At 42.4% G+C, this 18,635-nt stretch overlaps 1 protein-coding gene across 2 annotated transcripts in view; it reads left to right on the forward strand.

Annotated features, from left to right (window-relative positions):
- The window catches only part of LOC124595670 (allergen Cr-PI-like), a 164,810-nt gene extending 146,500 nt beyond the window's left edge, over positions 1–18,310 (forward strand). The window contains exon 10 of one of the 2 annotated variants that reach the window (XM_047134517.1): positions 17,809–18,310. In XM_047134517.1, coding sequence (XP_046990473.1) covers positions 17,809–18,230 — 422 coding nt within the window. In that variant the 3' untranslated portion in view covers positions 18,231–18,310. The remainder of the gene's footprint in view (positions 1–17,808) is intronic. The other variant, XM_047134520.1, reaches the window with a different exon arrangement.
- Positions 18,311–18,635: the final 325 nt, after the last annotated feature.

Here is an 18,635-nt window from a genome sequence, read left to right on the forward strand (position 1 = left end):
TATCGCCTCAGTTGTGCGAGTGGATTCGTGATTTTTTGTCAAAAAGGTCACAGTTCGTAGTAATAGACGGAAAGTCATCGAGTAAAGCAGAAGTAATATCCGGCGTTCCCCAAGGAAGTGTTATAGGCCCTCTATTGCTCCTGATCAATATCAACGACATAGGAGACAGTCTGAGTAGCCGTCTTAGATAGTTTGCAGATGATGCTGTCATTTACCGTCTTGTAAAGTCATCAGATGATCAAAATGACTTGCAAAATGACTTAGATAAGATATCTGTTTGGTGCGAAAAGTGGCGATTGACCCTGAATAAAGAAAAGTGTGAAGTTATCCACATGAGTACTAAAAGAAATCCGCTAAATGTCTATTCGCGATAAGTCACACAAATCTGAAGTCTGTAAATTCAGCTAAATACTTAGGAATTACAATTACAAATGACCTAAATTGGAACTATCACATAGATAATATCGTGGGTAGGGCAAAGCAAAGACTGCGATTCATTGGCAGAACACTTAGAAGGTGCAACAGGTCTACTAAACAGACAGCTTACACCACGCTTGTCCGCCCTATTACGGCGTATTGCTGTACGGTATGGTATCCATATCAGGCGGGACTGACGGATGACATCGAAAAAGTACAAAGAAGGGCAGCTCGTTTTGTCTTATCGCGAAATTGGGGAAATGTGCCACAGACATGATACGTGAATTGGAGTGGCAATCATTAAAATAAAGGCGTTTTTCGTTGCGACCGGACTTCTCATGAAAGTTCAGTCACCAGTTTTCTCTTCCGATTGCGAAAACATTCTGTTGCCACCCACCTACGTAGGGAGAAATGATCATCACGATAAAATAAGAGGAATCAGGGCTCACACAGAAAAATTAAAGTGCTCCTTTTTCTCGCGTGCCGTTGGAGAGTGGAACGGTAGAGAGACAGCTTGAAGGTGGTTCATTGAACCCTCTGCCAGGCACTTTATTGTGAATAGCAGAGTAATCACGTAGATGTAGATGTAGATTTAATGGGTTTGTTATAGTATAGGACTCGTTCATAAAAACTCTTGGTATGGGTTGTTGCATTATCAGTAGTCTTTCTTTCATCATGTAATCAAGGTGACTTGATCCTGCCAAGCTGCTCTGCCCCACTACATTTTTGGCTATCCAGAAGCGTCGGCGTTGTGTTTTCCTCCGACCCACTCTCGATGGTGAACTGCTATGCTTCGTGCCCGTCTCGTGTCGACACCGCCATAGCGTAAGCTAGATAGTTTCTCTTTGACATTGAAAATTTTAACCATTTGCTGCCTTGTACAAGGTTGGCATGCAACACTGCTTTACTGAGCGGACAAACCTCCGTCTAAACGATCTGTGATGAAGTGTGAACGGCCAACATCTTGTCGTCTACTCATGGTTTCACCGTCCTTCGACCGCTTCCCAAAGATGCTCACGACAGTAGCACGAGAACAATTGACCAGATCCGCCGTTCCCGAGATGCCCTTTCACAGGCGCCGCGCCGTAACAGTTTGCCCTTTGTAAGTGTTGTTGTTGTTTTTTGGGGAAGGAGACCAGACAGCGAGGTCACCGGTCTCATCGGATTAGAGAAGGACGAGGGAGGGAAGTCGGCCGTGCCCTTTCAAAGGAACCACCCAGGCATTTGCCTGAAGCGATTTAGGGAAATCACGGTAAACCTAAATCAGGATGGCCAGACGCGAATGCGAGTCCGGTGTGTGTAAGTATATTCTGCCATCTGCAATTCGCATCGTTGCTAGAATAATTCCTCATTTGTGTCTGATCCGCTTTCATACTTAACTTATTGCGTCACGCGGCCGCAACTCCATCAGGCGGCATTCGGTCTGGCTGTGTGGAGTGGCCATGTTTTGGATGATGTCTATTTGACGTACTTCGTAATCAAGGGTAGGTGGTTTATATCGATTTGAGCTGTACGTCTACTGATATACGACACACGACAATGCAATATCGACTTCTGGTGGTGTAAAAATTGGTCATATCATCTTCATCATCACCCTTTTCAAGGATTACGCCCTGGTCCTGTTCCGCCTCAGAATTGTTCACGGCATCTCTTTAAGAGACGTCCAACATTCCTCTTGGCGATTCGCCAACTCCCCCTCCCCGATGATGCTCTCATCCCCTCCATCTACCCCTCCTACCAACTTTGATCCTCCCATGTGTTTTTCCCCCAGGGCGCCCTATCTCACCTCTCCCCTCCTTCCCGTCCCCCCTCCCTCCCCATCCCCTGGGCTTCCACCACCCCCCTACCTTCTCCCCTCCCCCTCCCTTCTCCTCTGCCAATGGCATCAACACCCCCCCCTCTCCCTCCTATCCGCACCTCTTCCCTTTGGCAGGTCCCCAGCTTCCCGCCTTTGTGCGTGAACAGTGAACCTTCATGCGCCAGAGATCGTCGCCAGTGCTTGTGTGTGTCTTTGTATTAGTGCTTAAGTGTCTCTCCGTTCGTGTTCCATCGTTCACATGTGTAATTTCTGCCTCCTCCATTTGTGTACAGTCATGAACGTTTTTTATTTGGACAGTGCACTTGTGAACGGTTACATGTAAAATTAATATGTCTGTCTACCGTTTTTATCCACCTTGTTTGTTTTGTTTTTTTGTGTCTCTTTATATGCTGCCTGTGTTATCTGTGGCCGAAGAGCGGCATAGATAGGCCGCTGCCGCCCTACGTTTCATGTAAAGGTGTCGAAATGACAATAAAGAAAAAAAAAAACATCTTGGCGGTTGGTTTACTCGTACTGTGTATTGCCGCTATAGTTATTCTATCATTAAACATACGTTGCACGCAGTCTTTTCAGTTCAGTCGGTATTTTCCAATTTTATTTGTAATAGGTTCAATATTAGTTCTAATCTAATAATGGTTTGTCTTTTATGGTGCAACAACGAATATTGCACTACAAAGCGGAGCAACTTCGTCTCTGATGTTTCGATTTGTCCTACATTCGCTACCATACACTAGCAAAGGAAACGCTGTTGCATTGTAGAGTTTAATTAATGTTCCTTTCTGTATGTTGTGAGTATTTAAAATCTCGTACTTGTTAAATTATTTGTCCACCTGTGGCCTTGCTGTGCTGGTACTGCGAACGGCTGAAAGCAAGGGGAAACTACAGTGGTAATTTTTCCCGAGGGCATGCAGCTTTACTTTATGGTTAAATGGTGATGGCGTCCTCTTGGGTAAAATTGAGATGAATACACTAAGCAGATTCAGAAGGATGTAGGTTGCAGTAAGTACTGGGAGATGAAGAAGCTTGCACAGGATAGAGCAGCATGGAGAGCTGCATCAAACCAGTCTCAGGACTAAAGAGCACAACAACAACAACAACAATAATTTTCGTTCTTATGGGTCTCAATCCTTCAAATGCAATTCTCATTCTGTATTTAGCGGCAGTTTGACTCAATTTGTATAGAGAAATTGGAATCTTTTCTTCAGATTCTTTTATTACAATTTGATAATAAGCGATTAGCATCGTCATAAAATTAAAATTACCACATCTGTATTAAAAAAATAAACTATTTACGAACGATATCGTCAATGTAAACATTAAAAAGGGTCGGAGACAGTGGACAGCTTTGTCTGCTTGATATCGGCAAAATCTGTACCATTTCTCACAGCAAGGATCCTTGTCTACGGATTTTGTATAGTTGGCAATCCTTATTTCCTTCTTTTCTCGTTACTTGTGCCAAAGTGAAAAGACCAAAAGACCATCAGAACATGATTTCAAAGCCGGCCGAAGTGGCCGTGCGGTTAAAGGCGCTGCAGTCTGGAACCGCAAGACCGCTACGGTCGCAGGTTCGAATCCTGCCTCGGGCATGGATGTTTGTGATGTACTTAGGTTAGTTAGGTGTAACTAGTTCTAAGTTCTAGGGGACTAATGACCTCAGCAGTTGAGTCCCATAGTGCTCAGAGCCATTTGAACCATTTTGAACCATGATTTCAAATAATACAATCAGAACATGATTTCAGATAAGGTGATCTGTGGGGCTCAATTAAAAAGAATAGTTTATGGAGTAAAACAGAGGTATAGGTTGCCACATTTCAAAAAACTCGTCCTCGCCCTCCCTCCACCCCCCCCTCTCCCCATCACCACCACCGAGCTCCACACAAAAGTGAACGGTACCCTATTGACAAATCGGATGCGTCACTCCACGTGGTCTTCGACGTATCCATAATTCTCCATCATTTTGTACTAGAGTACAACACAACTCATCAAAATGGTTCAAACGTTTCTAAGCACTACGTGACTTAACATCTGAGGTCATCAGTCCCCTAGATCTTAGAACTACTTAAACCTAACTAACTTAAGGACATCACACTCACCCATGCCCGAGGCAGGATTCGAACCTGCGACCGTAGCAGCAGCGAGGTTCCGGACTGCGCAACTCATCATTTCTGGCTACTTTTTTCCATACTGCGAGCAGGAATTCTAATAGTGGTGGCGTTCATACTAGTCTCTGTGCCCTTTGTTTTCATGATTCAGCACTGGAATGGTGGCATGTGAGAGGCGCAATGCCTAGACGACCAAATGCGTCCGTATAGCGCTTTTTGACTATCCATATCACGATTGCCACGCCGGCGGCCAGTACATGTCTAGTGAATAAGTTAATTCATGTCGTATATAGGTATGGTGCACTCGTAAATGTAAATTCGTATCGTATATACGTATATACGCATATATTCATATGTGTCAAGCGGAATATTAACGCATATGAATTTACGCAGTTCATTTTTATGCGATGCCAGTAGCGTCTATTCACAGCACTGAAGAAGTTGTTGAATCGCAAACATGTAACGGGCAGTGCATCTAGATAAGAGATACTTAGTTACTCGCCATAGATGACAGAGAATTTCTTACAAGATAAATCAGCAAGGAATTTCCCACGTTCACGCATCCATCTTACGACAGGTCGTGAGGCAGCAGCTTGCAATCAATTTTGGTACTACATTACACTATATTCAGGAGCCTCTATAATACCAGGCGAGCATGTGGATACCGGGTAATCACCGTCATACGTATCATACGAGTAGAAGGTACTATGGTTAACTTCCTTTCCTGCTGTGATGTGAACGGCGGCAGCACATCAACAAATCATCAGAATGTTCACATCACACTTAAAGCGGGAAGGTTCTACGCCATCCGAGAGTTTCAAAATGGCCTACTCAGAAATAAAAGAGACGGAATGGTCTCAGTATTGATTACTATAATTGGAATTATCAGCAGTCGATAGTACGATGTCGGACTGAGCTGAGTTACAGCCGGGCGAAGATTCTACATCCAGAAGTACGTGATTACTCTGTTATTCACAATAAAGTGCCTGGCAAAGGGTTCGATGAACCACCTTCAAGCTGTCTCTTTACCGTTCCACACCCGAGCGGCACGCGAGAATAACGAGCACTTAAATTTTTCTGTGTGAGCTCTGATTTCTCAATTTTATCGTGATGATCATTTCTCCCTATGCAGGTGTGTGCCAATAGAACGTTTTCGCAATCGGAGGAGAAAACTGGTGATAGAAATTTCATGAGAAGATCCCGTCGCAACGAAAAACGCCTTTGTTTTAATGATTGCCACTCCAATTCACGTATCATGTCTGTGGCACATTTCCCCTATTCCGCGATAATACAAAACGAGCTGCCCTTCTTTGTACTTTTTCGATGTCATCCGTCAGTCCCGCCTGATACGTATCCCATACCGCACAGCAATACGCCATAATAGGGCGACAAGCGTGGTGTAAGCTGTCTGTTTAGTAGACCTGTTGCACCTTCTAAGTGTTCTGCCAATGAATCACAGTCTTCGGTTTACTCTACCCACAACAATATCTATGTGATCGTTCCAATTTAGGTTATTTGTAACTGTAATCCCTAAGTATTTAGCTGAATTTACAGCCTTCATATTTGTGTGACTTATCACGTAATCGAAATTTAGCGTATCTCTTAGTAGTCATGTGGATAACTTCACACTTTTCTTTATTCAGGGTCAGTTGCCACTTTTCGCACCATACAGATATCTTATCTAAATCATTTTTCAATTCGTTTTGGTCGTTTCTTATCTTTAGATTGAAGCAAATTAAGGACCATGTACAGATGGGTACTTGCTGAGTTTCTATGCTATATGCTGTCGAATTTTATGTTGTAAGCAGTGATCCTGTATTATTTTGTATGGTAGCCAGAACAAACTGCAACTCAACACGTTTGTCTCCGAAGCTTAGAGCAGATGGCAAAGCTGGACGCCTCCTCAGAAACAACAATATGAGAATTGTGAGTCCGCCTTGATGCAAAACACTTTTCTTATATTTTTATTCATTCCCTAGCTCTGTGCGATTTTCTCCTCATTGAACATTATGTACTGTAACGCTTACATAATTAACACCAGCTAAACTGATTCCAGAATTCCGGGCAAGCGGACCTCCTTCTACCTCCAGACTTTCCGCTAGCAGCCTTGTCTAATTAGAAGGAATCACTCCTCACCGTAGTCTGACCTCTGATAGTGAGGTATGAACCACCTACCTCCTACGTACCTAACAGTAAGGCGCATCAACATACACTCCTGGAAATTGAAATAAGAACACCGTGAATTCATTGTCCCAGGAAGGGGAAACTTTATTGACACATTCCTGGGGTCAGATACATCACATGATCACACTGACAGAACCACAGGCACATAGACACAGGCAACAGAGCATGCACAATGTCGGCACTAGTACAGTGTATATCCACCTTTCGCAGCAATGCAGGCTGCTATTCTCCCATGGAGACGATCGTAGAGATGCTGGATGTAGTCCTGTGGAACGGCTTGCCATGCCATTTCCACCTGGCGCCTCAGTTGGACCAGCGTTCGTGCTGGATGTGCAGACCGCGTGAGACGACGCTTCATCCAGTCCCAAACATGCTCAATGGGGGACAGATCCGGAGATCTTGCTGGCCAGGGTAGTTGACTTACACCTTCTAGAGCACGTTGGGTGGCACGGGATACATGCGGACGTGCATTGTTCTGTTGGAACAGCAAGTTCCCTTGCCGGTCTAGGAATGGTAGAACGATGGGTTCGATGACGGTTTGGATGTACCGTGCACTATTCAGTGTCCCCTCGACGATCACCAGTGGTGTACGGCCAGTGTAGGAGATCGCTCCCCACACCATGATGCCGGGTGTTGGCCCTGTGTGCCTCGGTCGTATGCAGTCCTGATTGTGGCGCTCACCTGCACGGCGCCAAACACGCATACGACCATCATTGGCACCAAGGCAGAAGCGACTCTCATCGCTGAAGACGACACGTCTCCATTCGTCCCTCCATTCACGCCTGTCGCGACACCACTGGAGGCGGGCTGCACGATGTTGGGGCGTGAGCGGAAGACGGCCTAACGGTGTGCGGGACCGTTGCCCAGCTTCATGGAGACGGTTGCGAATGGTCCTCGCCGATACCCCAGGAGCAACAGTGTCCCTAATTTGCTGGGAAGTGGCGGTGCGGTCCCCTACGGCACTGCGTAGGATCCTACGGTCTTGGCGTGCATCCGTGCGTCGCTGCGGTCCGGTCCCAGGTCGACGGGCACGTGCACCTTCCGCCGACCACTGGCGACAACATCGATGTACTGTGGAGACCTCACGCCCCACGTGTTGAGCAATTCGGCGGTACGTCCACCCGGCCTCCCGCATGCCCACTATACGCCCTCGCTCAAAGTCCGTCAACTGCACTTACGGTTCACGTCCACGCTGTCGCGGCATGCTACCAGTGTTAAAGACTGCGATGGAGCTCCGTATGCCACGGCAAACTGGCTGACACTGACGGCGGCGGTGCACAAATGCTGCGCAGCTAGCGCCATTCGACGGCCAACACCGCGGTTCCTGGTGTGTCCGCTGTGCCGTGCGTGTGATCATTGCTTGTACAGCCCTCTCGCAGTGTCCGGAGCAAGTATGGTGGGTCTGACACACCGGTGTCAATGTGTTCTTTTTTCCATTTCCAGGAGTGTACGTCCGGTACACGGAAGACCACGACAGGTATAACTTTCTATGTATACGGGTGAGTATAAGGATAATGCCTCCGGGAAACGGCATATGATGTGGCGACATCCCTCTCACGTGACACGTCAAAGTATCCCCCTCGCCCTGGAGACACGAGCGCTCCCTCTCCAAGATTGAAGATGTTCGTGAGTGTACAATCTGTAAAGCTGGTAATCGTAAACATATTCTGCGACATGTAGAGAAGTCGAATTTTGGATACTAAGTAAAGTGCTTTCTGCAGACTGTACTGTGAAAATTTTGGAATTAATGAATTTGTAGCCCTCAAATTGCAGATGTGTTGTTCAGACCTAACTCCCATATAAATGATCTGCAATATTCTAAGACGTAACATTCGTAGTTCTGTATACCAACCAGCTCAATATCGGAGCTAAAAAAAAAGCGCTGTGCCACATGTGTAGTGGCTACTATTGGGGGGAAGTGCTCTGTTTGTAGAGAAAATTTAAAATATCACAGTGGCAACTGGCGTGGATTCGGGTAAAGAATCTTCATTATAGCCTAAGATACTGGAACATGTATAATGGTTAGTTTTACCATCTCCAAAAAATGTCGACGTGGCGGTCTTCAGTTCTAAGACTGGTTTGATACATCTCTCCTTGCTATCTCATCCTGAACAAGTCTCTTCATTGTTGCATAACTACCACAACTTACAACCACTTGAACCCGATTACTGCAGTCAAGTCTAGTTCTCCCTCTGAAGTTTTTAGATCCTGGGCCCCGACTCGCCCCCCTCCCCCTCCTCCCCCTTCCCATACACACAATTTCCTTTCATAACCAAACTCACGATTCCTTGATACCACCGCATGTGTCCTATGAAATGCTTCCTTTCGTTTAGTCTAGTTCGTATCTATTCATTAGCTATCACTAGTATGGCTATGTGTACTTTGAAATACTTTGTTTACATTTGGCATTCTGGCGCACCTTGTTTATGTCACATGAGCGAGGTCATTGACCTAATGACATCATCAGTATCTTCATCAACATTATCAATGATATCATCCTTATCAGTAGCAAGCCACACCCCTCCCCTCTCCTTTCCTCATCTCCCCCCTTCTTGTCTCCAACCAGTCTCAGCAAAGCAATTTAAGTCGCTATTTGAGAAAACTCCATTAGGCAACCAAGTTTTCAATGATTTATCAGCCTTAATGAAATCTAAGCAGCACTGAATAGCATTTTGCAAGCAAATAGTGTACAATATGTACAGTATGAACTATATATCGTTAATGCAGCAATCGACCAGCTTCATATACTGGAACGGAAACAATTCTGTGTAATAAATACATTCATACCAATTGTTCCCTTCAAAAACATCATAATATTCAGAATCGGAAAAGCACTCTGTCTGAAGCAAGTATATTATTCTCTCATTATTTTCTATAAATGCTTTTAGATCACAAATGACTTTATACATGAGAAACTCTTGCGAATAAAGCAAGAAGTCACAACAATCTTTTGTTAGAGATACAACATTAATATCTCTTATTCTAACACCGCGTGTTACTTTGTCAACAGAAACTGTCATTTTTATACACTCAAACAATTACGTATCAATATTTCCAAAGTTGGCTGTGTCCGTGTTATTCGCTCTCCCGTGACGTATTAAGCACACGTTACCATCACCGCAGATGTCGATTACATGGGACTGGTGTCGAGAATCTTGACGGTAGATATATCTTGCAGTCCTTCAGACGAACCACCACCATGTTTACGAAATTGGAAGCGACGCATTTTGTGCCAAATATCGGGCGGCACCGCTCCTTCTCCGATATTGACAGTCTTACAGTGCATAATGCGCTCCCAGCGTTGCTGTGATTCTTCAACTGCTGTAGCGTGGAATCCATGTTCCAACGTACTAGAGCAAGTAACTGATAAGCAGTTTATATATGTAGTTCTTATTAGTAGCAGTACATGTAATTCTTGCATTTCTTTCCGAAGACAGCGACCGTGATAATGACAACAGTTTGTTGTCTCTCTGATGGTTCAGCATTGACTGAAAGCTTTTTTATAAATCTTCCTGTTTTTATGCCCTCACGTTGCTGCTGGGTCAGCAGAAGATGTCGTTAATAAGCATTAGTCCGCAAGTTTTTTTCATATCTTGTTGTTAACAACACATATATACGAAGGAAGAGAATCTTTCTCACCACGAGATACTCCCAGATACATTATCTCTTTGCGGACGTGCGTGTATTGAATCTTTTGGATGAAAACAGACTAAGCAGAACACGCAACTCTGCTCTGCAATTTTACGTTTAAAAATGTGGCAAAAAATCTTTTAACACACACATGTGTCAATTCAACGCAGCAGTGCATGTCTTCCAAGCCACGGTGGTACAAACCGTCTCAACACTCGCCACGGCCTGGCGAGAGATAAGGCAACGGCGTTATATTTCGCAGACTGTCACCGTGGATGAGCTTTGTCTTCCTCGCTCCAAGCACTCGGAGTAGTGCTGGCTCCATTATTTCCAATTCTTCTGCAGATGCCCATAATCCTAAAGCATGCTGTAAAATTCAAATCAATAATTACGTGGACTGTTTCTGAACCAACAATTCTGGGGACATCCCCCAACCAGTGTAATGTTCTCATATGCAAAATCCCAATCCTCCATTTTATTTTCCGCAGCCTCAGACGATGATAGCTGCTTTGCGAAGTTCTTCTTCAGTAGATATTATTTCATATCCCGTGAATTATTGTCTGCTGCTTTTCGAGTTAGCAAGAATTCTAATCACTCCACCAATTTATTTGGCTCGGTATCTGCTGACTATTTATTCGAGAGCACCTGCCAATCGTGGATATCATCCTCTTCTTTCTCTTCTATTTAACCATCATCTTCCTCATCATAATCATTCTCTTCTCCTTATTCTTCTCCTCCTCCGCCTTCTGCTTTCATAAATACATCATTTTTAACATCTTCAGTTTCGTCTGTCTCTTTTCTGAATAGCTGTCCCATTCTCTGAGATAGTCTGATAGGTATTTGAAGTGTATGGTTGTTGGATTGGATCTTCTTCTTCTTCTTCTCTGTCAAAATCTGGTGAGATAATTTGTATCTATCATTAGGCACAGCTCGATTAGGGTTTGAAATTGCGGTCTCTCCCATGCTAATATCTTTATCATCGCCTCTTAATAACGATACACCAATTTTATCTATTGTAACCTTAACAGGGACAGCTTTGCTAATGAACATTTGTAGCCTTGAGAATTTTACCATAAATTTGAAGATCTCATGTTGTGTAACTCTTTTATGGAGGTTTAATTTTAAAGAATAGATGATATAATTCTGTCGTCTCCAGATGCCTTACATTATGAATTATTAAATCATCACCATCAACATCTACTGGTGGATCACCAGTTATCCACACTCCACACTCACCATCGACATCTACCGGTGAATCACGAGTCATCCTCACCCTTGATGTTGGTCCAAATCTAATGCCATATACTGTTTCACGGGTTTTGTCTGCTAGTTAAACAAAAAGAAAAAAAAAGAAAAGCTGCCAGTTGACCCTCTGTCTCTTCTTCATGTCTATCACCATCTTCCACATGATTTTCTACATCATCATCTTCTTCTTCTTCTTCTTCTTCTTCTTCTTCTTCTTCTCCAATATCTCTGCCTTCTGCCTTAATAAAATACATTGTTTTCATTGGCTTCATCTTGGTTTATTTTCTTTCAGAACAGCCATCCAAATCTCTCGGTTGAGAAATGTTTTTTAACACATTTTCCATTACAGAGACAGGAGCTCCAGCTTGTCTTTATTGCGCCAATGCGAGTTTCCTGCCGATATTTCCTCGAGATTGCAACACCTGTCTCTTGAGACTACCCATCTGTCCAACTGATTACAAGCAAACGTCTCAATTTACACCATCCCTCACAGCTTCAGGAGTTATGCATTAGGCGTTAGGTATTACTGGATCTACACTAGTATTCTAACACCAGATGTATTTCAGCTACTGCTGTTTGGAATAGGTAGGGAATAGGTAAGTTCTGGAATATGATGCAGAACATATATTAAATTATTTCATTTACACTACGTGTGACAGTATAAATTGTGAAAGTTCTCTCTGAAAATTATTTTGTAATATTTTTTTAATATATTGTTTACTTTTCATTTCGTACCCCCAGTAACATATTATAATGATAAGACAAATGTGCCGAGAGAGACAGAGAGAGAGAGAGAGAGAGAGAGAGAGAGAGAGAGAGACAGAGAGAGAGAGAGAGAGAAAGACATAGGGAAATGATTAGTCTGAATGAAATAGATTACAGAATTTGACGTATTAAATACGTGTGTGTGTGTGTGTGTGTGTGTGTGTGTGTGTGTGATGCGTTCTATTTTATGTATATAGGGAGTTCGGAAATTCCCGTTACAAACCATGTCCGGAAATGTACCGTTTCCCTTCTCATCCACTTCTGCTTGAGGAACTGAATTAGGTGTGACACAATACAATAATTAGGTAACAATTCGGAAGAAAACATAACGAAACATGAATTTATCACTGAAGCATATTCTTTCGTATTAGCACTTCAACACTGTGTGTTTACATTATTTAAAAATAAAACGAACTCTCCATACTATTCGTACAGAACAGTACTGATGCATTACGACAGCGGCTCGATGTGGCGACCACCAACGTCGTTACAGACATTGTACCTGCGAAGAACGTTCTGATACACACTCTCCACCCCACCTGGTGTCTCTTCAGTCTTCAGTGCAGCGTCCAGTAGTCGTACCAGCACACCTGCCTCTGTCTCTACACCAGTCTCGTAAATTAAATTTGGCATACGACCCTACAAGAAGTAGTACACGTCATCCAGTGTACCCTGTTGCATGCCAGAACAAGCAACTCAGATTTTTCTGTTTCCCTCAGCAGACGTGGCCGTATTACACATCTGTGCTGAAACCGTCTTAGAACGGAAATGGTACATTTATGGACACGGTTTTCTATTCAAAATAAAATGTACTCATTCCCCTCTACAAGTCCTGTAAGTCTGTAACGGGAGTTTCCGAACACCCTGTATAACGCACACCTTTGACATCAAGTCATTTTAATATTACGCCAGAGGTATGTTTTGTGTGTGAATAATGCATTACTTTCACCTTGGGATCACTTTAATATTACTTCAGTAGTGTGTGCCTTTCACAGAAATAACGCATATCTTTGACTCTAAACTGTGGGTTATGTAATTGTTTTACTTAATTTCTGGCACCATTTTAACATATCACTTTAATACAATACTTTGACCGATTGGAGAGAGGAGGGGATTATGGTATAAAGACAATTGAGCTATTCCATCTTTGGTTTCTGATTAGCTGTTCCATTTTTAATACTTTACTGGGATTGGCTTGAAAGAGAAGATGAATGGGCCTTAAAGTAAAACTGAACAATGTCTGCAGCTTAGATTTTTCATATACACTCTTAATGGCTGGAGGTAAATAGGGGTGAGGAGGATGAGCTGAGCATTTTTACTTTCCTATTAGCACAACTGGACTATGCGCCTCATCATGGATTTTTGTGTGGCTCTTTCATCTTTTCATACTTCGCTGTAATTTGCTGGAGGTAGGGAGGGATAGGAGGTGAAAGGAGTGTCGACATCGCTGATGAGGATGATGACATCATTGATAAGTGTTATGATGACATTGGTGGTGTCACTAGGTCTATGACCTCACTCGCATGATGCAAACAAAGTTCCGCAGAATGTCCGTTGTAAATAAGGTGTTCCAGAGTCCCCAGAACAGTACCACTGTTACCTGATCTACTCATTTAATCTTCAGCATTATTCTGTGGTATCACGTTGGAAAAAATACTACTTTCTTGTCTGTAATATCTATCTTCCACAGTTCACATGCCACACAAATACTATCAGAAAAGACTTAAATTCTTGTTAAATGTTAAGAAATTTCTGTCTTTTAAGAATGCTTTTCATGCTATTGCTAGGCTCTATTTTATATCCTCACTACTTGGGCTGCTGTCAGTTATTTTGTTACCCAAATAGCGCATCTCATCTAATACTGTTAATGTCTCATTTACTAATCTTATTTCCTCATCATTACCTGATTTAATTCGACAGCATTCTATTACACTTCTTTTAATTTTCTTTATGTTCATATTACAACATCTTCTCAAGACATTATCCATTCATTTCAACTGATTTAAGCCCTTTGCCATCTCTGATAGAATTATACTGTCATGAGCAAACATGATAGTTTTTAATTCTTTTTCTGGAATTTCAATTCCATTTCCAAATTTCTCAGTTTTTAATTCTTTTTCTGGAATTTCAATTCCATTTCAAAATTTCTCCTTGGTTTACTTTATTTCTTATACAGTTTACGGATTGAATTACTTGAAAGAAACGTTACAACTCGTAGTCTCTGCTCACCTACTACCTCCCTTTCATATTCTTCGACTCTAATAACTGCAGTATTGTTACTGTGCAAGTTGCAAACTTGCAGGCAGCTTTTGTTTCCTGTGTTTTAAATTGTTATCCCAGAATTTTGAAAGAGTTTATTCCCGTCAGTATTGTCAAACAAAATGCTATAAACGCAGGTTTGCTTTTTTCAGTGTATCTTCTACAGTAGTCTTAGGGTCCATATTGTCTCGCATTTTCCAATATTTCTCCGAAATCCAAATGGCTTTCTCTGATCTTGGCATCACCCAGTCTTTTCATTCTCCTGCAAATATTTTTTGTTAGTATTATGAGCAATGACTTATAAACTGATGCTTCACTTACATTTATGCCTGCCAGTACTTGCCTTCCTTGGGTTGAAGTCATTACGTTCTTCTTGAAGTCTGAGGGAATTTTGTATGTCTCACATATCTTGCGTACCAGATGGAGTAGTTTTGTCATAGTTAGTTCTTCCAAAGGTCTTAATAATTCTGAGAGAATGTCGTCTTCTACAGGGCGTTCTTTCAACTTAGGTCTTTCAGAGCTCTGTCATATTCTTCTGGCAGCATCATGACGTATCTCGTCTTCATCTATCTCCTCTTCCGTTTCCATTACATTGTTTCAGATTACTTTACTTTCTATAGTCTTTCTGTAAATTCCTTCCACTTTCCAGCCTTACCTCCTTTGCTTAGTACTGTCTTCTCATCTGAAATCCTAGTATTCACAGAGCCGCATCTCTTTCCTACCGTAGTTTCTTTAATATCCATGATGGTGGCATCTGTCTTTTCCCATAGTCATGTAGGCTTATGCAGCTTTGCATTTGTCCTGTAGCCATTTCTGATTTGCGTTTTACACGTCCAGTCAATCTCATTTTTTAGAGGTTTGTATTCCCTCTTCACTACTTTACTTCCTGCAATTTTGTGTTTTCTCCCTTTGTCAATAATTTCATTATCTCTTGAGTTATCTAGGGATTCCTACTGGCCCTTGTCTTTGTTCCTATTTGATCATCTACTGCCTTCGCTATTTCATCCCTTAAAGCTATCCATTTGTCTTATATTGTATTCCATTCTTCTGTTTCAGTCAATTGTTACTCAATTCTGTCTTTGAAGCTCTCAACAATTCTTTTAATTTATCCAGGTAGCATATCCTCAATTTCCTACCTTCCTGAAATTTCTTCAGTGTAGATCTGTAGTTCATAACGGTCAGAGTCGACATTTGCTCCTGCAAATGTTTTGCTGTTCAAAACATTTTTTTCAAAATCTCTGTTTTGCCGTCAGGTAATCTTGTCTGAAACCTTCTGGTTTCTTCAGGTCTATTCCACGTATACGACCTTCTTTCATGATTCTGAAACCAAGTGTTATCAAAAAATGGCGATGGCGCGAATATTCCAATGCAAACATGCACTTAAAAATAAATAAAAATTAATTATGTAACTATTATTTTCGAGGTGATAAGTAAAGATTCATGAGGACGCCTTCCAGTTAATAATGTGGTAACAGCCAGTGACGCACGTTTAGCAGCTAAGGTACGATAAGCGAATGTCCTGTTTCACATTTTTCTCATTCTTATTCGAAGTGACTCTTTTTCTGCTGCAAACACGATGCTCTTGTCACACCAGTTGGAACTTGTCTTTAATCTCAAATATGTCCATATTACAGTAGAACTGGCTAAGGTCTGCAACAGCCTCGCAAAATTTCACAGATATACTACTTCGGCCAGTTTTTATTATTTCCCTTAGCAGTTTGGCAAGACACGATTTGGCAGCACGCCGTCATGCTTACTGTGTAACTTATAGTATGTATAATCAATTCAGAGGCGACCTAACTGGAATACCAAGCACAAATATTGCATTTCAGAGGAGAGAGTACTACAAAAAATAAAGAAATCATAGCATACCGACAGATGCAGACGGTAGCGTGTTGCATATACGTTTCTAGTCACACGATTAACCCAATACAAAGGGTGAGGGTGGTAGTTTTACGTCCACCTTTCGGAATATTGTAGCCTAGTCAATGACTACTTTATATTTTGAAATCCTGAAACAAATATTTATTACTTTTAATGATTTCTTCTACCGGATTTCATGTTGTTGTTGTTGTGGACTTCAGTCCTGAGACTGGTTTGATGCAGCTCTCCATGCTACTCTGTCCTGTACAAGCTTCTTCATCTCCCAGTACCTACTGCAGCCTACATCCTTCTGAATCTGCTTAGTGTATTCATCTCTTGTCTCCCTCTACGATTTTTACGCTGCCCTCCAATACTAAATTGGTGATCCCTCGATGTCTCTGAACATGTCCTACCAACCGATCCCTTCTTCTAGTCAAGTTGTGCCGCAACCTCCTCTTCTCCCCAATTCTATTCAATACCTCCTCATTAGTTATGTGATCTACCCATCTAATCTTCAGCATTCTTCTGTAGCACCACATTTCGAAAGCTTCTGTTCTTTTCTTGTCTAAACTATTTATCGTCCACGTTTCACTTCCATACATGGCTACACTCCATACAAATTCTTTCAGAAACCGGATTCCATATTTTTTTTTTAAATTTTTCGGTTAAACTTAACCCGAAAGTTTGTCTCAGTAGTAGACGTCACTTCTCCAATGAATGTCGTATCGATATTTCGAAGTTGAGGTCCTTACTTTCACATCAATATTTCTTTAAAAAGTATGTTGAAAGTAAAAGTCAACTGAAATGAACGAAATTTGCATTTTTCAATTTCTTGTGATGGTCATAAAGCCGGTAGTACACGTTATTGAAACCTCTGGATCCTACTTACACGTCGGTACCTCTTTAAAAAGTAAATTCTTTCCACAACAATTAAAGAAATTTTGGTTTGTTTAAAATTTTTTGCGGTTGTTATAAAGTACCGCCACCCTTGGTAATGCGCTTTATGTAAAATGCCTTGCTGGTGTTTAGCGAAATAAGACTGTGACTAGAACAGAAAAAGAGTGTAATTTCCGTCTTGTTGTTGTGGTCCTTATTTCTTCTTTCCGTAACAGTAAAAACATTTGCAGCAAACGAGAAAAGCTTATGACGTACAGTGTAATTTGAACTAAAATGGGGTCAAAGGAACTATAGCTCGTTTTGGTAATAAAGGGGTCTACATCGATAAACATATATTCATTTATTACAATGTTTTGAGTACTGCATTATGAGATCAAAACTAAGAACAAATAAAACCAAATTCAGTTTCAGTTTTATATATATGTTAAGAAAAAAAAACTTGTGACACTGAACCTTGTTTGTGAGTTCTAAATCTTGATCTGTTGATGGCAGTAGCCGAAGCATTATAATAGATGAAAAGATATTAAGTGATGGAGATGGCTGTACGCGTAAAAATTCACAGAGTTGGCAGATTCATTTACGAACTTTCTTTGCTATATTAATAAACTGGTGTATGCGTCTGTGCAGTGTCTCCCGGTGTGACGACACTGCGCCGCACTTACAAGGACCTGCGCTTCTACGGCCGGCCACCGCTGGCGCTGTCGGCACTACGTCGCCGGGCGAGGACGGCGCTGTCTAGCGGCTGGCGGGTGTACGTGGACGACCTGGCTCGGCCGCTAGGCGGCGTGGAGCGCCTGGCTCTGCCGCGCGGTCGCCGCGCACCGGCTGGACTGCCTTTGTCCCTGTTGGTCGTCATCAGCTCTGCTCCCAACACGACCTCTGTTGCTACTACCAACAGCAGCAGGAATACGACCATAACTGCAGTCTCTTTCCCGCCCAGAGATGGACGACCTGTGGGTTTCCCTCTCGACAGACCTATCGACCATGACGGCGACTTCGATCTGCCGAATGTACGCTTCGCACATGTCACCATTGTGCATAGGGGGTAGCCGTTCCAACAGCACTGTGCTTACACTCTTGTACGCCAAAGAAACACACCACAAATAAAAGACTTTCCTCAATTTCTAAACGCTGTTTTCGATTTATGTTACCATCAGCGAATCTGACGTATTCTTTACCTTCCATCTCCACACTCATAATTACCAATATAGCATTATAAACATGGCAGTGATTGCTTTACATTTCGCTACATCTTTAGTGTCTTCCCATTCCAGTAACGGTAAGATTGTGAGAGGATTGGAGGTCGCGATAATTAGCAGCAAGCGAGGTGACGCAGTGGATAGCACGCTGGACTTGCATATAGGAGCACAACGGTTCAATCCCGCGTCCGGCCATTCTGCTTTAGGTTTTCCATGATATCCCTGAATCGCTTTAGGCAAATGCCGGGATGATTC

Source organism: Schistocerca americana, chromosome 2, assembly GCF_021461395.2.
Source record: "Schistocerca americana isolate TAMUIC-IGC-003095 chromosome 2, iqSchAmer2.1, whole genome shotgun sequence".
In the NCBI taxonomy this organism is placed as follows: Eukaryota; Metazoa; Arthropoda; class Insecta; order Orthoptera; family Acrididae; genus Schistocerca; species Schistocerca americana.